This window comes from Phalacrocorax carbo, chromosome 7 (genome assembly GCF_963921805.1).
Source record: "Phalacrocorax carbo chromosome 7, bPhaCar2.1, whole genome shotgun sequence".
Taxonomy (NCBI): domain Eukaryota; kingdom Metazoa; phylum Chordata; class Aves; order Suliformes; family Phalacrocoracidae; genus Phalacrocorax; species Phalacrocorax carbo.
Genome location: NC_087519.1, coordinates 46721091 through 46742920, shown reverse-complemented (window position 1 = coordinate 46742920; position 21830 = coordinate 46721091). Strand labels below are relative to the sequence as shown.

Genomic DNA, 21830 nt, shown 5'->3' with positions numbered 1-21830 from the left:
TCTGACTAAATAAGATTAATTTACTAAGGTTATGGCTGATTTAAAAACAGGAGTTTTGTTAGGAACACCTTCTGAACCCCCAAGATAATGTTGCATTGAAGTAGGAACTCCTGCTGTGGCTTGTAAGAGGAGTAGGGGATCCCCATGTCTGAGACCCAGCTTATGGGCCAGTTTTACTTAGACATAGTGGAGCTCGCACTAAGTATTTTAGCTGCTGTTGAAATCCTAGCCTAACTCATCCCAAGGCATTAGAATTGCTTTTTTGTTTAAAACTGGCTTAACTTGAGTCTGTGCCAAGATCTACTAGTCGAAAGTCAGAGTTGATAGAGTGTAAATGAGTTTGGGGTGAATAAAGACCTTAGGGAAGAGCATGCCTTCATGGGTAGGATTAGATGTAGTGCATCATGCACACAAAGTCTACAAAACATGTCCAGCACCCTAGAAATGTGATTAGTCTCCAGTGCATTGGTTGCATAATCCTACTACTGCTCAGATGATAGCATTTGGCCTATTTTGGGGACTTTCATCACTCCGTGACAGTAAGAGTATCTGAGTTCCCAAAATAGCAGAGCTGGAAAATGAGATACTGATCACTGATTTAATGAATTAAGCAGTGAATTCAAGTTTGGAAACTCCAGGAGCTGCAGATGCCTAACAGCTTTCGGAGGCTGAAGACAGTCAGGCAGATGTAATGCATCTGAAATGGTAAAAGACTCTAATATTCAGCCTTGGTCTCCGCAGTATGCTGCCGGATTTACTTTCTCAGGTTCGGTTTTGCTTATTAATACAGAACATGAGTTTGTTTCTAGTGCAATTTCCATTCAGTTTACTGAGAAAAGTCCCACTGAGTTTTCTGGGAGTGAGACCTAGGCCTGCCATAAAGAAGGTTTCCTTTAGCTTTTACATTCCCAGAAGATCTAGGCAGAGCATTCCTGGCATGACCTAGTCCTTACTTTGCTTGACAGACTAAGTTTCTGCAGTAATCTGAAGTTTTCATTTCAGAAGTTCTTCCCATTGCTAATAGAACCTCAAATACTGTGAATGATTTGGCAAGACTATTGTAGTTATTAATATTATTCCTCTGCCAGTAGTTCAGGAAGCAAAATTATGGGTGTGTGGTTGTTTCAACATGTGTAGCACCTTTAATTTAAAATATTTTGAAATCTGTTGATATAAATGCGGTGTCAGCATCCTGTATAATATTTTAATATGAAGTTTTATGCGTCATGTGACAGCAGCGTCTGAATGCTTTATCAGAACCAAGGAATTTCTGTGCTGTGAGCATGTGGGGAAGATCCGACCCCCGGCAGCCAACAGGAACCACAGTGGAATCAGTGCTGCAACACTGCTCTGCAATTGCTCCGCTTTTGCCTTGTGACCCTGTGGCTAATCCAGAGTAAATTAATTTAGACTTTTTTTCAGTGTGTATTCTAAAACATTTTGCAAACATGGAGAAAAACCTATTACATCAGTGATTTGTTCCAGAATAAACTCTGAGAAATAGTTTCGGATTTACATCACTGCAGCGATTTCTGAATTCGGCCCAGGATACGTGTGCAAGGAATCACAGCGAATACCTGGCTTACAGAAAGCATGTTGTGTTTCACAGGGCAGCCTGTTCATGCCACAAAAAATATTTATACAACACGGTTTAGTACGTGCCAGAAGTAAAGTATTTCCAGATGTACATCCTTACAGATTTCCGTTCGGTTGCTTCATACTTCTTTATCAAAGTACACACAGGCTACATTACAAAAACTAAGCCAGTTTTGAGCTGTTGCTGAATTCTTTGTGTTGACTCATGCTGTGTCAGAAGAGTGAGATGGTGACTACTTTATGAGCCCCATGTGATGCCTTAAGAGAGTCTTTTGTTGAGCAGCATTGCAAGAGAATAATTAACATTTTTAGGCCGTTGTTAGTTCTGTTCTTCCCTTTCCTTTGTTTGCTATCTCAGTTTACGCAGCAGAAAGAAGTGCCACGTTTTCACAATGGAGTCACTGAAATTTTCAAGATGATGGAGCATGGGGATGAGATAAATCTCTCCTCTCCAATTAGGCTTTTTTCCTGTGCTTCCTCTCCTGAAATAAGTGGCTTATTGCAGATTATTTCAAGCATATTAGAGTACAGACTGGAAAAGAAAAATTGCTGCCTTGGTATTTCAGTTATATTTGTTCTCTTTTAGTCTGGAGTTGGCTCATTGCAGCCACTAAAAGCTTTGTCACAGCATGGAGAAGCTCCTAGGCTTTTTGTTCAGTGTAATCCATGTGCCCTTATAATGTCCTGCACAGATGCACCGAGAACAGTACCATTGTTATTTTGCCCATCTTGTGTCCTCCTAGATGCCGCAGCAGGAGGAGGATCAGGGCACGTTGGGGCAGGGTGCATTGCTGGCCATGCTCTTCTCTGCCTTCCCCTGCTCGCAGTGACATCTGCCCCTCCATTGGGAGCCCGCAGCAGAGAGGAGACCCTGGGGGGCTGGTGTGGTCTGTCCCTCCCGAGGAGTCGGCTCTCCTGCCCAGAAAGGCATCTGCTCGGGATACCGATGCCATGCATGAAGTATCTGAAGGGAGGCAGTGAGCCTCAGACTGTCAGATCCACTACCCACAGACCAGCGGGAGAAATACAGAAAGAAGCTGCACAGTGCTTCTGCTACACAGCCAGCAGCCAGCTAAATTCCTCATATGTATAGAATTCCACTTTTGAGGAAAATAAGAACTTCAGCAATGTATAAAGAGCAGTTACAGAGCAAAATAACCAAGTTTTACCCATGATCTCCAGTATAAGCCAGTTTGAGCGTGCTGGCGCAGGGCAGCCCAGCAGCCAACCGCGCAGAGGTACGGGTGCAGCCGTGACCCTGGCGAACGGGCACGCAATGCATAAGGAATTGCACGGCTGAGCGTTATGAGGGAGCCCACCAAGTCAGCCAGGGAGTGCAGGTGACCTCTCTGCTGCAGCCTGGCCGCTCATCTCCCATGCGAGGACAGAGAGAAGAGATAGTCTGTGGGGCTGCTGCCCTGCGGCACCCTCTTGCAAACAGCCAACGTGTATCCGGGACCTTTGTCGTGTGATCGTTGTCTTCTCATGTGCATGTGTGTTCCCATGAATGTTCTCTGTATGTTCCTGCTGGAAAGGGAAGAAAACCTCTGTCATCTGGAGCTTCTCAGGGATGAGTCGTGCTCCCCGTTCTACCTTGCCATTCTTCTTTCAGATGGCCTAAAATCCATGAGGAGATGGTCTCTGGCATGCAGAGCGTGGGGCACCTGAGAGCCCCCGTTAAGTTGAAACTTCATGTTTGGCTCAGCTGAGTTTGTTATCCGGGGTGGTGGCTGGAGGTCTGAAGTAGTCTTGGGCATTTCAGTTCTTGTGAAAACATCTGTTTCCTGGCCATTTCCCAGGTTGAAAGAGGCTGGGGAGGAGAGATGCCGTGCTGCTGGGTTACCCTGAGCCAGCCGGCCTCCTGCTTCCTCTCCTGCGCTAAAGCTTATCTGAAAAGGCCCAAATCAAACAACTCTGTCCTTTGCACAGCCTTGTTCAGTGTGTTGAACTAATGTCCCTGGCAAGGGATGGTATTTCCCCCACTGACTGCGTAAATCCTTGTTTTTTTTGGGCTGCTGCATGCAGTGTTGCAGATCTGTGAAGACCCCACGCAAATAAATAGGAGTGTTTTCTGAGCAGTCCTGGCAATTCCCTTTTTGTTTGCAGTGAGTAACTTGGTTGCTGTTATTTAACACCAACGTTAACAGATCACAATCTGCTTTAAAATTAAATAACAGGGTTTAAAATACACTGAATTATACAGTGTTATTAATTGCCTCAAAAACAGTAGCCTCTGGCTTTTCTCCTACTCGAAGCTGTAAGTATACTTTCTGTAGGTTTCTTTGATCAAGTCAGACATTCAGTTTACTTTGCAGATGCATAATCTTTACTTCCCTGGCTTGTCATTGGCAGAATAACATCACATTTATGTGGGTGTGTTTTGTGTGAGATAAATCAGCCCTGTTCTTCCTGGGTTTTTGGAAATGTTCATATTAACGTTCATATCAAACATTTGTGTTAGTGCTTCTCACAGGCGGCTGGGTTCAGAGCCTCTATTCTTTCTTATTAAAAAAAAGAAGATAAAATAAAAATAAAGTGGTCCCCAGCCACTAACTCTTGCTCTGATGGGGGATCCAGTTGGACAGGAGGAAGTCCCCAGCACTGTAGTATGTTCACAGAGACCACTACCTTGCGTACCATTGAAAAAAGTCCTGAGAGAGGGTTGGAGGTAATCAAGGTGGTTCTGCTGGTGGGAAACGTGCTGGGCAGGACTGCTGAGTGCACTGCTGGCAGCAGTGCTGAAGAGGCAGAAAATCCCCCAGATCAGTCCTCTGTCTCCTACAGACTTGCTTTTTATATATCTATATTTATATATATATAAGCCAATGATAGAGAGAAAGGCCCTGCTTAGCCCATTTGCCCTGGCAGGTTGTTTGCCCACAGGAGGCACACAGAAGAGGATGCTCATTGGCACCTGCTGGGCATCCCTCTGTGATTTCGGGTTATGAGCTGTTAACTGTGCAGCGGCTCACCTCGTGAGTGAGTTTGGTTTTTCTTATTATTGGCCTAGGACCTGGACCACGTGCAGATGCACCTGGAAGAAGTGAGGTTCTTTGATTTATTCGGCTACAGTGAGGAAGCAGGAACTTGGCAGTGCTTCATGTGCAATAACCCTGAAAAGGCAACAGGTAAGCGCTCTGCCTTTGTCACTGGTGGGCTGTGCATGGTGGTGGAGCTGTGGTGGGTGGAGGATGGAGCAAAGCTTGCAGATAATGCTGTGTCTCTGGTGACGGTGGTAGATGTTGGGGGAAAAGGAAAGCAAACTTTCCAGCATAGCACAGGCAGTATCTATTTTAGTTCCACGTACTTCTCCATTAAACTCTTCTCGTCTCAGCACCTCTGGTGAGAAATAGTGTCAAGCACGAACTTTATTTGGTATATACTTAGAGGGATATGATCCAAAATTAATGTAGACTCCTTAATCTGCATGACTACTATCCCCTGGGGAGTGGGAGGGATCTGCACCCATCTTTCAGTGCCTAGATAAAGGAGCTGCATCTTCTGGATGATGTCCCAGGTCCTCTGTAGAATGTACAGGCGCCACATATTGGGGACATTGGCCTGGATACTACACCTGATTCATGTCATCTTCATTCTCAGAATTATTTGCTTTAATATAATTGAATCCATAGTACGCATCTTCTTAGGAACAGGCAATGCTTAAGAAGAGCCATAATACTTCAGCTATATTAGAAAAAAGGGTAAATGGAAAATACACTTTTTCCCAGGTAAAAGATTCTAGTGACCTTTTTGAAGCCTTCCAATACCCATGTGTTTTAGATCAGCATACTGATATTTGGAGGAATGGCCTTTTTCTTAGATGTTTTTTGCCACTCTGTAAAAGCCTGCACAATTCTTGTCAAGAATTTTGAATATTTTGGCCAGCCCTTTCAATAATTGGCTGTTTCAGCTATTTATTTTAACAGCTAGCATCTTTTTATATTTCATCAACCCTGAATTTAGTAAGTCTTACAAGAGTGGCACAGCTTCTGATGCAGGCTGGGCTGCCTGTGCTCATTTCTTGGGTGTTTGACCACCTTACTTCTTCCACAACTTGCCTGGGACTCAACAACCATAAAAGGAATTATTCTTTGAGCTGAAATTTCATTTCAGTACTGTGGTCTTGCTGTGGTTTGTCCATCACATCAGTGGTAGATGTATGTCAAGCTACAAGGAAAAGGAGTCTGTCTTGCTTAAAATTTCAAAGCTTAATGAAATAGGTTTGTTTTGAATTTTCAGAGACATTTAAAAGGGGAGTGTTTGTAGCAAGCTGTTGATTATGCTGGTAGGACAGCTGTATTAGAGCCAACGGGCCAGATGAAGATGGCAAAGGCAAACCTTGGGGGTGACATGAGACACCATTCTGTTGTTGATGCCATGAGTTTTGCTGATGACACTAGTCTGGAGACACCAAAGGACAGCTGACGCCCGGCTTCCCTGTTGCTCTCCTGCCAATGTGCCATAGCCTCCAAGGAGAGGTCCAAGAAGGGCTGGAAGCAGGGCACAGTGTGGGGAGGCCCCTGTGGCACAGCCAGTAGTGTGGTGTTGGGACCGGGATCCAGACCCCACTGGTACAACCAGAATAGAGCTGGTATTTTCAAACGGGTCTGAACTCAAGGCAAACGGCAATAAAACACTGCGACAGCAGGCAGCAATTTCCAGTGAGCTTTTCAGTGCTCTGATTAGTACAAGACCTTACGAAAGTGGGGACGCTCTCTGTACCACTGACAAAGAGGCTCTTGAGTCTGTTTGCAGAGCACTTGAGCTGACATCTTGAGTAGGGTAAACTGTGTATTCTGCCTGACACTAATGGTCTTCAGGAAGTGGGAGCATAACGCCTGCCGTGGAGTGCCTGCAGTGGGGGTTTGGCGTGCTGCCTCTCACTTATTTGTCGTCATTTCAGGCTGGTGAGAAATCCCATTGCAGTGTTGTAGGTTGTAGATTTGGTGTCGCAATAGCCCACAGAGATGAGGGAGGTCACATCGCTCCCAAGGGTTCACCATTTCCTCTAGCACTGTGAAAAGGCTGCAATGAAATGCATGTGCTGATCCCACTTCCCTGAGTGTGTAAAGGCGTTTCTCCATTTACACACTAGGCTCAACGGAAGGGATTAATGTTTCCAAAGCTCTGCCCTCCAGCCTGAGTGGTTTCCACCCAGCAGTGCAGCACTTCTGTCCTTCCCAAGAAGTGCCAAAATCTGCTCTGCGTGGAGCACTTGGCCAGCTGGGTGAGGGGGGTCTGCCCTCATCAAGCTTGCCCAGTGTATCCGGGTACAAATGAAAGCAGAACATTCATTCCTATATGCTGTTACTTATATAGGCCCTTGTAAATTATACTGCCTCTCCTCAGAGTGGAAAAACAAATTATTTTTTTTTTTAGATTTACCTTTTTCCTAGCTTGTATATGTATGATATCAACTAAAGTCCAACTAAAGTCCAATGGAAAAAAAAATGCAATTACAGTACGAAGCTGTTAAGACTTTGCTCTCTTTCTCCAGTATCACAAGTACTCAAGAGTGTGGAGGATGCCTGGACATTTGGAAGAAGGTGTTTTTTCCTCAAGTGCTGAAGGCACCAAGGGTGGTGCCTGGAGTTTGCAGGGTGCAGGGTTATTGCTGCCAACAGGTCTGCCTGCCTCTCACCTGTTTAGAAAGGCTTCCAGCCTGTCCTCCTCCCTGCCCAGCCACCAGGCTGCCTCTGCTGCCATAGCCCAGGAAAGGAGGGAGAAGACTTTAATGTCAACACCTACAAAAACACCATTTACCCTTTGTTTTAGAGCCAGGGCTGAGAGTTCAGGAATGCCTTTGAGGATGGTCAGGGACGGGAGGAACTGGGCACAGAATATTTTTGGACTGTAACTGTCGTTTTCATAAGCAATTACTGTCTTTGTCTTGGTTTAAAGAAAATTTTGTAAGAAAGGCACATTGTGATTATCATCATTTTCTTCTCTTCTAAAAGCCTTTAGAAGCTCAAGAAAATATTGTATGGGTCATAAAAAAGCTCAGGTGTAGGAAAGGAACATGGAAGATAGTGCTCAATGGAATAAAAATCTGCAGGTGGATGACAGATTCACCTTGGTACTGGTGATGTAGATCTGGGAAAAATCATAGTACAGCAGGAGACACTGGGTCTTTTTGGGTTTATAAGATCTGTGACAAGAAAGAGGATTCAGAGGTGTCTGTGAATTGGTAAGAAATGTAAAGGCTGTAAGACATCTTTTGTTTTCATTCCACAGTGGGACGGACCTTTTGAAATCTCAGATACTTTTGAAAGACAAGAAAGTAATTTCTCCCCCTCAGCCATCCTCTTTAGCAACCAAATTCTTCTTTAGGAAGGAATTCAGAGGCAAATTCTTTTTCTACTATTGTCTTTTGGTTTTTGTTAATGTTGGGTTTTGTTGCATTTTTTGGATGCCATGTTGCAAGATGCCATTTGTCCTCCAGACTCAGGAAAGCATTATGCCTTAAAGCCCTGATCTTGCCTTAGGATGCCAGATCAATGATTTTTTTTTTTGGGGGTGTAACTGCATTTTTGGAGCCGGACTATACTTGGAGGCTGAGTTTGTGAGGAGAGAGGCAGTTATGCTTAATCAATGTGGTGGATGTACTCAAAGTGGCAATTAACCCGGAGAAAGTTTGAATACTTCTCATGCATTCTTCTGATTACAAAGCATTTCTTACACAACCACACTTTTCCAGAAGTGCTGTCAAATAATCCCAAACTGTTTCCTTCCTGCCACCCAGGAAGAACATTCCCACAAATCCTACTCATCTGCTCAGATACACATATGCACCCTGACTGTGTAGCTGGTCTCAGAGCTAGGAAAACCAGGCTACAGTATTTTTTTGTTGTTAAATGATGACCATTCAAGCACAGATAGAAGGCATTGGAAATTTTGGTAAATTCAGTGTGTGCCTCTTGTTAGGAAAAGCTGGCCTTTCAGAGCCTCGTTTCAACATAACCTCCTATATTGACAGTTGGCTTCACAAGCTCTTGCACAAAAAAAATTCAGTAAAACCACTTGATAGCTGGAGTGGGAATTGCAGTACATTCCCTATTCTGGAAGCTTACAAAGAAATTGCAGTAATCCCTGTGGGCTTCAGAAGAGGCATTGTGCCCATGGGCAACGATTCGGGTAAAACTGAGAGGTTTTTTATTAATTCCTCTTTAAAAAAGCAATTCGCTCAGAACAGCCTACACCATATTAACTTCTGAATACATTTATCTTTTGCTAGCAGTGGTGATTATCTAGTGAACCAAAATATCCCAGCTATAAGGCTTGCTTGAACGTTATAAAAAGTGGCATTCGGTAATGTGTCCTTTCCAGGTTTTCAACAAAACCAAATGTGATGATTAACGAGAGAGAGTGAATCCATATTCCCTGAGGTTAATTGCATTTATCTTCGTCTGCTTGCCACCCACACATTCCATTCTTTCAAGTTAAGAGCAGTTTATTATCATTGAGATCATTCATGATCAGACTGAATTTTTGTGGATGATTTTGTGTTTCTTCACATGGAAGATTTAATCTTTGGGTTTTGTCTGCCTTGAGTTCATCTTGGAAGAGTTTGGAAGGTTTTTTACTTTATATTCAGTACCCAAACTACTTAAAGCTTGACACATTGTAGTTCTGCAAAAAAAGCAAGTTACAATAAATAGAAAATAATTCCAATGGGCACTTACATCAATGGGTACTATTCAGGGTTAAATTGATTTTTGCAGCTAGTGTTTCTGTATTGAGATGGTTTAAGAAGCAATATATTTTATAGTAAATTCTTCATATTGAGTTCAGGTAATATTTTTAGATTTATTGTGTGTTCTGTGTAAAAAAAAAAAAAGTAATTACAAATATATAGTAAATATAACCTTTTGAATTCTTCAAATCTTTTTCAAGCCAAGCTACAGATCTCATCATACATGTCAGCATACCACCACACAGAGTGATTTCAAACCCAGAGATGATGCAATCACCTGATTTGACCTCCTATATAACAATAGTCAAAGAATTTAGTCCAATAATGCTTATATCAAAGAAATGTTTTCTCTTTGATCTGTAGTACTTTTGCATATTTTTCTAAAGATGTCTAAACCTGATTTTTAAAAGTCAAGTGGAAGAGAAGCCATGACATGCCTAAGCTGTTGCTCAGGTAATTTGACCACACTGTTAAAATGTGGGTTTATTTCTAGCCTATCTCTAAACATTGCATCACATTATGGCCTTCCCTGCTATGCAGAAAGTCTCTATTTGTAGACTTCATCATGCCATATCTTGATCTTTGCTTGGGCAAATTAAGGAGAATACACTTCATTAGTTTCCCGTGATATGACTAATCACATGAAAGATCAGTGTTAAATCATTCTTGTATCACACTTCTGAAGTCTCTTAATTTTTTCTTATTCATGCAAGGTGAAGAAATCAAAACTATAAGCATAATCTACCAATAATTAATATGTGTATAAGTAATGTGCACACCCCAATTGGCAAGTGATTGCTTTAAAAAAAATATATCTTCTAATTGTATTAGAAGTGCAGATGCTTCTTTCACATAACCCTGCTCTGCCGTGGAAAGCAGTGGGGGTCACAGCTACTGAATTTGGATTTGGGAAGATTTCAGACAGAAAAGTAAAGCTCTGCATTCCTGAGGCAGTACGGATTTACTCATGATGCCCCTTGCTAACAGAGCTCCATGCACGTAGTCCTACTTTGCACATAGCAGGCATTCAATGGTGGTGACTGAAGTCCCAATCCTTACTGGGACAGGCTCCAAGGCATTTGGGGGCTGAAGCCCCCAATACTGGTGTCTTGCCCTGTGAGAAGGGGCTGAGGGCAAGGGCCAGTGCAGGCAGAGCTCAAGGGGGACTTCATAGTAGTCTGTCCATAACTACAAGGAGGTCACCAAGAAGACAGAGCCATGCTCTTTTCAGTAGTGTGTGGTGGGAGGGCAAGGGACAACAGGCATAAATTGGAACAAGAGGGGTTCAGACTGGCTACAAAGGAAAGCTTTCCCATCATGAGGATGATCAAGCATTGGAACAGCTTGCCTAGAGATATTGTTGAGATTTTCAAGTCCAGGATGGATAGATTCATGAGCAACCCACCCTGACCCCATAGGTGACCCTGCTTTGAGCAGGAGGTTGGACAAGAGACCCCTTGAGCACCCTTCCAGCTGAATTATTCTGTGATTCTGTGAAGTTAACCGCAATGAAAATAAGCAAAAGGACTTAGAAAATATATTGGAAAAGAGCTTCATTCTTATCTTTCATGAATCTTTTTCTTCTAATCAGACCCTCAGACATACTGGCATCAGATTCATTACAATGACTGTGGAAGCTGACATCAGAATTCCCCATGGGCTTCTTTGTGGATGTACATGAGAAGTGCTGTGTTAGCGTTGCTTCCAGCCACCGGGTGCTTAAAGAGAGATCAGCATTTCTTTAGTAAATCCTGGTTTTGGAAGATTATGGCCATAAAAATCCACTTTAGGCCAAAATTGCGCATTCACTTCCTTTCTCATGTTGCATTCCTGACCACCAACCATCTCAGTATCTTCTGGTCCCTGAACTTTTTGTGCTTTACACCTTCTTATTCTGGGTTAAAGCATGTTCCTACTGAACTGGAATTGGTGTCAAAGCCATTCCCATCGGACCAGGAGCCAGGTAGATGCACAAGACCCAACCACTAAGCAATTGTCTTTTCATATCAAGTCCTTCTTTTGCGGTATCTAGATGTTTTTACAGCTGTCATCATGCTCTGAAAGGCACTGTGCACATTATGAATTCTTTATTGTTATCATGTAGGAGTAAAAATTCTTTTCCTGTCCTATCTTTGTCATTTTTTATTAAAGTTAAATTCTCTCCTCTTTCTTTTATGCACGCTCCAGGTAAGCTTGCTACATGGTGCTGTTCGTTTGAGTTTCTCAGATTCACAGCTTTTTGCTCTCTGTCTCTCATGGGGTAGACTTTGTCATAGTAGTTCTGACACTTCATCTTGGGAGACGATATGGAGCCATGCCCTGTTATTATCACCCACATGCTACTGAGATGGTAATTTCCTGACATCAAACTGCATATTCTCATGGTGAGAAATCCTCCACCAAGAGAGTGCACATGTGAATGGCAAATTATGTGAATGGCAGGGATATTGCCCCGTACATCATTAAGTTAGAAATTTGATGAGGCATTTGCACAATAAGCAAAATATCAGCTTAGATGCTGTTTACAACTAATTATAAAAATTTAAAAATTTTTATCCATTCTCACAAATCTGACAAATTATAATGCTCATTTTATAAATGGGGAATGAAGTCACCCAAATATGAAGTGGCTGGTGCAAGAGCACGAGGACTTGTACTCAGACCTGCTAGACAGCTGCCAGCCCTATGGGACTGTTCTTCTGCTCAGCTCCCAAAGATGACCATTATGGGTATCCCAGCAAATCTCAGCTGAAGAAATGTCAGATAATACCTGATACAGCCTTAGAAAGCTGTTTAGAAAGAAAAACAGTCCTTCTGTTCCCAGTACATTTCCCCCATGGAGCTGCTGTTGGCAGGTGGCGTCCCCTCGAACAGGGTATCAGCGCAGCCACAGGCAGAAATGGCTGCACGGTCCTGCTCAGGTGAAAAAGCCAAGGCTCATCAAGTCTGATGGAACCAGGTTTTTTGGCAGAAACAAATTTATCTGAAAAAACCCAGATTTTTACTTCCTCAAAATGGATTATTTTCTCCAGTACCTTTTTGTTCAGTGGCATTTGATGATATCTTGCGTGCATCTTGTTACCTGCGTGAGCTGGATTTCAGCTGCTTTCTGCTCTGTTTGAACAGGGTTAGTTGTTATTAGGGAGCTTTGCCACACGATATTGTTTTGCTTGTCTAGAAAATGGGCAGTGTGCCTATGCGGGACTTTTTTGCCATTGATTCATCAGCAGTTAATACTACGTGTTCAATATGAGTGTAAATTCAGCATAGACCACATAGAATCATAGAATCATTAAGGTTGGAAAAGACCTCTAAGATCATCAAGTCCAACCGTCAACCCAACACTACCTTGTCTCCTAAACCATGCCCTGAAGTGTCACGTCTACATGTCTTTTAAATACCTCCAGGGATGGGCACGAGGCTCCACATGGCACAAGGCTCCTTCACAAAGGCATCTTCCCTGGACCAGTGCTTGAGAAACCCACACCAGGGAGGCAGAGGGATATATGGAGTTTGGGTGTTCTGCCCTGTTTTGGTTTTCCCCGCCTAGAGCAAGGGGACTCCTTGTGGCCTTTTCCATTCCCCTTTGCACAGCCTGATGAGCAGAGGGTTTAAAAAGCCCCACCCCAGATGCAGTATCCAGCCCCAGATGCATCATTCTGAGTGCTGTTGGTTGCATATCCCCAGCAGCACACCAGGGCACGGAGGCAGGACAGAGGCTGCCAGCAGCCGCCCTCAGCAAAGAGCTTTTGCAGAAGCACCGCTTCACTGCACGTCATAGCCAAGGAAGACTTTAAATCCCCTCAGCTTTACATTTTCTTGGTCCCATTTCCAGGATTTTCACATAAATTGAATATTTCTTTGAAGACAGCCCCCACCGCAGCCATGCTTCTCTGAAAGAGAAAAGAGAAAAGATTGTCAGTTGAGAAAATCTCTAAAACAGGTGAAAACATGTATCTGTAGTAGTTTAGAGAACAATATTTAACACAACTGTTTATTGTGTTTTTATTGAGTAAGGAACACACCGTAAAATGTGGCTCCATCCCGCGGAAGGACATGTTGTGAAATGGGCGCAGCCCCAAACCAGCTTCCCTGTAAATTTGTGCCATTTTGCAGTGACACCAATGATGCAGGGAGAAAGCAAGCCTCTGTTTTACTTTGTCCTGTGTCAGGTTGGGTGGTGTGATGCATCAGTGCTAGCATGAAAATATGCAGAGAAGTGCTGCTGCATCGGGCTAGGGATGCGGTGGGCTGCGAGGAGCAGAGCGTGACCTGTTTTTATCGTGGAAATCACAGCTGCAGTTCCCCATCGAAGCTGAAACTTAGCCACCCCCCTTTTCATTCAGTCCATCTCCTTCCAAAAACTCCCTATCTACAGAGACAGAAATATTTATAGTCCTTCTTGAGGAAATTGAAATAGTACACACTGAAGACCCCCAAAGCCTGTCCCTCTGCCAATATAAACAATGCTGAGGAAAAAATACATTCTTTATCTCAGTCTGATGCATTGTATTTGCGTTGTCTGTTTTTCTTCTACCAGACAGGAGGTAGTGATGAGAGGTATGTGTCCAAAAAGCTATAAAGCCTTTGAAACCCCAGGTGCTACCTTTGGTGGCTGTGCTTGGCCACCCTGCTCACCCCACATCCTCAGCACCACACCGACCTACTGCATTTCAGGCTCTGAAAGGCTCACGCACAGACGATAGCAAACACTTTCAAGCAAAAGCGTTACTGGATAAACTTTCATGCTAAGGTATGCAAGCACGGCCAGCCAGAGGATAACTGACCATCTGACAGATGCTGGGAAGGGCTCCAAATCAAACATCACATCAAAAAACATCTATTGTCTGACTGCTTACGCCTTGGACTGCTCTTCAGTCTATCTGATCCATCACGTCCTGTCTATCAGTGTAAAAATAGAAGAGAAAGAAAAAAGAAACCCAGCTGTGGTATTAGAGAATTTTTATGTTGTTTGCTCCATATGTGAAGGGCAGTGGCTCGAGTTTGTTCTGCGGTTGTGGTTTAAAGCCCATGGTGACCCCCTTGGTTGCCGGGCTTTTCTTGTGCTGGAAAATTCCTTTTTGTGTGCAAGGTTTGGGAATGATCTTCTAGCTCCCAAAACCTCGGGTGCTTCCAGCCGAGGTAAGTGCCAGTGAATATTGATGACAGGTGAGCACCATGCTCACAGGGCTGCTCGTAGAGGTGGCCACAACCTTATGAACACGCTGTGTATGAAAGTGCAAGGTTTCCCAATATTTCTCGCAGTGCTTTGGATTCTGAAAGTAATTTTAAATATAGCAATAATTTTGCAATAGGAGAAAAAAGGGTTTCTTTCCCTTTCCTAAAGACTTCATTTGGGTTTTATTTTTAAGGGAATTGATTGAAGGAAAATCTGTAGTGACAAACATAAGTTATTTTTCTAAGGCAAATTGAAGCCACTTTTCAGACCACTGTAGAAGATGAATGGGCTGGAAAGTGGCTGAGCTGAAGGTAAAGGAGCTGAGTGTGCCTGTAGTTCTGCTTCTGTGCCAATTACAGTCATTACGGTTATTGAACTCGATACTGTACACTATGTATTTTTAATTATATTTTAGATTATTCTTGGGCAACGCGCTGTAGCACAGGTCATCAAGTGGGACAGAAGCTTTTGTGTCTCTCCTCCTCCTCCTTTCTTGGCTTGGGCAGAGTTACCCATCTTGTATTTAAAGTAGGCTCAGTAAGGACGGCATTTATGCACACGCGTGGCAGAAATGCTATTTTAGCTCTTACCACCCAGGGTACAGGCGAGGCAGTGTTATTGGCCAATGACACACTAATAGATTGTAAGTTAATTTTGCCACAAGATGGTAAAAACATCAACGTTCTCCATGGATAATATAATGAAAAGACCCTGCCTGTTCCTGAGGATGCAGGACAGACACCGGATCCCTGGGGACTGAGCTGTGAGTTGCTCTGGCCTTTGGCAGTCCAGATGTCAAAATAAATTATGTTATTTTAGAAATACAAAAGTGATAGAAAACATCACGGTCCCAATCGGTCAGCGCTGTGAGATTTACAGGAACTGGGTGTGCTGTAAGGATTATTTTTTACAAAATGGATTGCTAATGTGAAACGACTTTTGAAATATTCCTGAAGAGAGCAGTAGAAAAGATAATAAAGCTGTAACAGGGAGTGACCGCTACAAAATGCAGGGCTAGGTTAATGCTCAAACACTGGATAAGGGAGGGATGATAATAAATACATCCCTTTCCCAAGGGAAGAATTTGTGTCTTGGGAGGGTGAGGAAGGGAAGGGTCATGCCCAGGAGAAAAAGCCCTGGGACTTGCCAACCGCTTTCTCAGCAAGAAGTCACATTTCTGGGCTGGAGTTACCTATGAGAGGTTGGTGCTTGTTCTGGTGGGATGGATGACGCCGAGTCAGTCCCACATGGACATCTTGCTGCTGCCTCTTAATTCCTTCTTCATAGGGCTGCTGCCACAGTGAAGCAAGCTATTGCAGTTAACGGAGAGTGATATCCCCAAAATATTCCTGTCCAAAATTCTGCACAGCAGGAATATAACTGTACTGAACTCGGTAGTGTGGATGAAAGCCTCAGAGACAACATAAATGCCTACTTTCAATTCCATAAAATTATAAATTATTATTGCAGGGCTGAGGAACAATTGGGAGGCATAATGGTGGGGATAAGTACATGATAGCTAAGAGAACAGAAAAAGTGATGGACAGCAGAGTCCGAGCTGTCAGCTCCATCTGCTAGGCCTCCCAAGCAAAACATGACTAAGGGCTGAAATGCCTTTCTCAAGTGACAGCTGAATGCTTGAGGTCAGGAGGAATGTGGTCTTGGAGCTGGCAGCTAAACTGCAAAAAGTCTTTTCTGCATTGCAGCTAAAGCCTGGCTTTTGGCTGGGGCAAAGGGAGGGCAGAAATAACCCCCTCGTTGTGTGTTCACCTCCCCAGTTGTAAATCAGGATGGCCAACCTCTGATTGAAGGCAAGCTTAAAGAGAAGCAAGTCCGGTGGAAGTTTATCAAAAGGTGGAAAACTCGCTACTTCACTCTGGCTGGCAATCAGCTGCTTTTTCGGAAAGGAAAATCCGTAAGTCAGAAGACCATCGGTTTGATTTCTCTCTTTCCCTCCTCCCCAACGCATTTCCCAGAGGATTTTACCACTCAGCTTTGCCCCTGGTCTCTGTACGCTGCATGGCTAACCTCAGTCAAGAGGCTGCACATTGGCTTTAGTTATATTTTTCCCTCTGGATCAAGAACGTGAGATTTTCAAGACTGTTAGACTGGCGCTGCTCTTGTTCAGGCAACAGATGCCCAGGGCTCAGCACTGCGACTCCAATGTCTCAGTAATTTATACCCTACTAGCTGGTGATTGTGCCTGAGCACCATCCTCTCTGCCTCGAGGCATCCCAGGGTCACTTCTCAGATATTACAAAAGCTTCTGTTCCTGAAGGAATTACAGTGGGTTAAAAAATAGTTTCCAGTCTTGACCAGTGATTCTTTGTTTCCTTGAATAAACACAATTTCAATAAATTCTGCTCAGGAAAATATTTTTTTTTCCACTTGCAAAGTGCATGGCAAAGGACAGGAAAATATGTAGCAGCCACAGCCCATGTGCTGCAAGTGAGCTGTTGCTTCTGGGTCCCCAGTTCTCACGGGACCAGCAGTGTTCAGGGGGAGATGGTTATGTTCAGCGTACCTTACCTGGAGAGTCAGGCCCTTCTGAACACCTCAGGGCAGCCTCCAAAATCAAGCAACTCTTCACCTTTTTGGAAAGTCTTGCCTGCTTTTGTACATTAATAACTGTTCTTGAGATTGCGGCATTATAATTGGTGTTACTTGTGCAGGAAATACAAGTGCGTTTAAGGCAAGGTGATGCTAAACGTTCCTAAAGGAACAGAGGGGGTTTAGCTTTCAGTTCTACCCTCATCTGAATTCAGACACACTCTGCTGAAATTTCTGTGAAACTGTTTGAAATTTATACCAATAGGGCTCAGAGGCAAGTGTGTCCCAGGGCATGGAAGTGCAGGTAACTGAATCCAGGCCTCATTAGTTATTACTTCTCAGTTATTAGAAACTAATTTTCTTCAGCTTTTCACAATGAGAATTACCAAACATTGTGCCAAAGAGTCTATTTTTGTTACAAGAGCTCTCTCTCAGATAATCTGAAAATAGCAGCGTCTTCCAACTATAGCCAAACTTTAATATGTCTGGTAATTAATCTTGATTATTATAGAAAACTAGTGAAGCTCTTTAAGCTGCTTAAATGGCTTCCTCAGCCCTTTCCTATAAGAAATACAACAGGGTGTCCTGCCTAGGAGGAACATGTGCCTTTCGTGGGACAATACAATCATCCTGACTGCAAGTAGTTCATGAAACAGCTTTTTCCATACTTTCTAGTGACTTCTTCTGGTGTTTTAGTTGAGATTCTGAAGACAGTTTAATCCATACATGTACCATAGCTGCAGCTCAGTACTGGCTGACGTCCCTTTTGAAAGAGTGCCAGAATAATTGTCATTTTTTAGCAAGTTGGTTGGCTTATAGAAATGTATTTATCAGAATGGCTTTAATTAGCTCTCCAAACAAGCCAGGCATAAGGCACATCAGAATACCTTGATTACTCCTGGGATGCAATTAGCACGCAGAAATCGCCTCCTTGGATTTGCGTTCTCAGTGCTCGCCGTGTTCACGCGGGGAATGTCCAGCGCATGGCAGGCGGGTCAAGCTGGCAGACTAGATTGTTCAACAGCAGATTTTGCTCAACAGTGTAATTCATATAGATTAACCTTCCTTTTCTAATTGGCAAACTCAAGGCTTCTTTGTTTTTTTTAAAAGTTGAGCACAAATACCTGGACTGGTTTGTCAGTGTAACAGGCTGGCATCCAGCCCCTTGGGGGCAGCAGCGGGGTTATTGTGTCTGGGTAATCAGTCTTTCAAGCTGGTGCATTCTATCCTGTTACTTCTACATTTTTGGCCTAAACTCGAGAGTCAAGTCCTGCTGTTAACCATTGTTTGGGTTGCAGCCTGGACCAACCCTGAGCCCGCAGGTTTAGGTTGCACGCGTCCCCTGGGCTGACTATTGCAGACATCAAAGAGAAAATTTTAAGGCCTTTAAGCAGGGCTGGAGGTATAAAGCCTCACAGAAGTGGTTTGGACAGTAAAAGCGTGACTTTCAGATCCTGCTCCTGTGCACCTCCAGCACCTGGCGGGAGGAGCAGCCCTGCACCTTGCTGCCGAGTACCGGTGCCGAAAGGACCGCAAGATGTAGGGCTGCAGGCTGTGGCCGGCTAAAGCAGTGGTAGAGGCTCCTGCCCAGCTGCATCTGGTGCTTGTTTCAGTCCCTGAGGCCGGACAGTGCTTGCCTGCCTGAGCATGACAGCTCTGCCCCATCGTCTCTGGCATTGTGGAGCAGGGCTGGTTGCTGCGTGGGTGTTTGGACTTTACGCGCTGCTCACTTGAAAATACAAACCTAACACAGAGGAGGTACTGTGAGGTGGCCAGCTGGCTGTGCCTGCTTATTCTTGGAGCCCCACCATGAACCTCCCTTTTGTCAGAGTAACCATGTGGACAATATTCACTCTGTTTAAGCAACTGTATGGTCAGTGGGTAAAGGGGAGGCAAGAGAAAGCCAAAATACAAGAGGTCTGAAAGCGAGCCACATCCTAAACTCCTGGAAAATTGTGGTAAGCTCCTTCAGAGAAATGTGCCTAGGGTGCAATCAACCTTCTTTAGCAATTTGAGGTTAAACACTGTGTGGGAATGAAGAGAATATATAAATTTTGCTAGATAGGCTTCTAAGTCTAAAGGCCTGGCTCATGGGTGCAAAGCTTTGGTTCTCGAGTCTATTGTTGCTTTGCGTTTTCTGTGATAAAATTTTCCTAATGTTTATCTCAGGTGAGATTTCAGTGCAGAGCCAGCTTAATACTGTTGATAAAGCCTTAATCGGTCTCCGTGGAAGCAGGGGAGGGTGGGCCACTGCTGTGGTCCCATGGTCGTGCATGGGGAATCATTGATGGCTCTGGAAACATTTGTTCCCATGTGAAGCTGGAGATTAACGTCACTGTTCATGGAAGGTTGTTTGATCAGGAGGGAACATTTTAGTGGGAAATTTTCCACTTAAAGAAAAATTTTCTGGTCTGGAATGGGCTCCCTGACAAGGAATGAATGAGAAAGACAAAAAAGTGTCCCATTCCAGAATAAGCAACAGCAACACCAGGGGATGAAGATGTGCTGGGAAGGCGGGTGCTCTGCACTGTCGCTGCCATTTGCAGCCCAGGGACCTCCCATGTCCCAGAGGGCTGTGTCTGCTCACCCAGCCACTGGCCCTGCTGAGGGGTTCGTGCCAGCCTCTCTTGCTGGAGAGCTTCTCCGGTCAAGGGATGGACTTCAGTGCTCGTTTAAGTCAGAAAGGAAGGGACTGCCCAGGGATTATGGCACTTCAGGAACATAGGAGACCTTGACTGCAAATAATACTTATGTATGCAACAAGGAAGAGCTCTAAAAGTTGGGAAACTCATCCTGGGTATTCTTTATGGATGTGGAAGAATGGCAGATCAGTGGTAAGGGTAGGAGACTATCAAATCCCAGAGAGGAATCACAGCCATTGGGCTTGGGACTTCTTTTGCATGGTCTTTTCAGATCAGCTTTTCCTTAGAAGAGTAAAATGTTCCTTGTTCCTTCCCAGAGGGACTGAGACATTACTGCAGGAGAAGTGTCCCTGCCCGACGCCGGTCCTGCATTTCAGTCCTGGCCTGCTGGGAGAGCAGACGAAGCTAGGGCAGGCAGAGCAGCCCTGGAGACAGCAGTTCCCACACTGCAGCCTCTCCTGAGTCATGCTCAGCTCCTGCAAGATAATTAACCACTAATTCTCACTCAGATCAGTCCAGATCTTTGCTGTATGATAGGAGCAGAAAGCTTTTGGAAAATCTGCCTTACTCCTCTTGGTAAGAATTATAAGCAGCTCACAGGAGAAACATAAATATTCTTGAGGAATCAAAGCTTTGGGCTTAAACTTCTCACCTGGAGACCAAATTTGTTCATTTTTTATGAGTTCACAAATCTCTTCTGCAGAAAACTTCCAGGACTTTGTACAACTCTCTCTTACGTCAGCCTACGTACTACAACCATCTCCTGTGTCATATCTCTTACAATGACACTAAGATTTCCTAGACATACCTACTTATTTTCAAATAAAATTGCAACTGAGATATCCCGTATCCTCCATTCCCCACTGAGAAATGCCATGTTTTCCCTCACATTCCTGGGTCAGATTCGAGGTATCTGTTCTGTTTTCAAAACAAACAAAAGGAGTTGCTGCTTCCATTTTTGGGTGGAGACTCTGAAAAGGGGAAAACTTATCACTGCTTAAGAGAAGAGAGCTTTCTTCAGACCCCGAGGACTGGCTGATTTTTGTACCTAGGAAGCATTTGCCATCAGCATGAGTTGTGCATGGCTCCATTAACAAAGATCACCATTATTAAAAGCCACAGGAAGGAAGATCCAAGCCCATGTTGACAGCTGGAGCTGGAACTAAAAAGTGCAGATGCTGGGGGTGAGGGGAGGGCTCGTGGGCATCACTGTGGACCCTTGGCCATTGGGTGCAGTTGACCATGACACCCAACCCAATGGTGTTCAGTAGGTGAGTGAGGCGCTGCATAGGAGGGGGGGTTTCTAACTCCCCTAAGGCTCTTTTGGGAAGTCCCTATCAGTGTGTTTGCCCACATGAGCAATGTTTACAAAATTCCAGCTCTAGAGACATCAACTGTTTATTAAGAGGGCGTAAGCTTTACCAGATGAACTTGGTTCTGTTTGTCTTCCCTGTGTTTCAGAAAGACGACCCCGACGACTGCCCCATTGAGCTCAGCAAGGTGCAGAGCGTTAAAGTGGTGGCAAAGAAGCGCAGGGACCGCAGCCTGCCCCGGGCCTTTGAGATCTTCACTGACAGCAAGACCTATGTTTTCAAGGCCAAAGATGAGAAGAACGCCGAGGAGTGGCTCCAGTGCATCAATGTCGCCGTCGCACAGGCTAGAGAGCGGGAGAGCCGAGAGGCCACCACCTACCTGTAGAGCTGCTGGCACCCCCATGGCCTTGTCAGCAAACCAAATGTGTCTGGGACCACTCCAGCGCAGAGCATCCCACTGCCATACCATGGACCTCTTTTACCTCCAAAAGCCCCACCGGCTCCTGGACCACAGGAAACTCTGGGGAAGACCAAGTGTTGGCATGGGCCAGGGAGAGCTTTGTGCAGCACAAGAGGCCTAATGCCGTGATGGCACTACCAGGTGATGGAGTGCCACCATGCGGGAGCGCTCCCTGGCACTGCGACATTTGCTGGTGTAGGAGCAGCTTCCACGACCACATGTGAGCTGCAGGGTTTTTTTCTTCAGCCTACTGGCCTGCAAGCCAGGAGACATGGTTAGAAACAAACTTGGACCCCAACACCTCAGCCTTTGCTTCTGAGATGCACATGGTCTCAGTGGCTGTGGACACTGCTGAGATCATTTAAGTGTGTAAGGACTTCCTGCTTTTCTCAATCAC

At 44.5% G+C, this 21830-nt stretch overlaps 1 protein-coding gene across 2 annotated transcripts in view; it reads left to right on the top strand.

Moving 5' to 3' along the window:
• The window catches only part of VEPH1 (ventricular zone expressed PH domain containing 1), a 90902-nt gene extending 69445 nt beyond the window's left edge, over positions 1–21457 (top strand). Inside the window, exons 13-15 of one of the 2 annotated variants that reach the window (XM_064457875.1) lie at positions 4607–4724; positions 16247–16383; positions 21122–21457. In XM_064457875.1, coding sequence (XP_064313945.1) covers positions 4607–4724; positions 16247–16383; positions 21122–21358 — 492 coding nt within the window. In that variant the 3' untranslated portion in view covers positions 21359–21457. The remainder of the gene's footprint in view (positions 1–4606; positions 4725–16246; positions 16384–21121) is intronic. The other variant, XM_064457876.1, reaches the window with a different exon arrangement.
• The last annotated feature ends 373 nt before the right edge of the window (positions 21458–21830 follow it).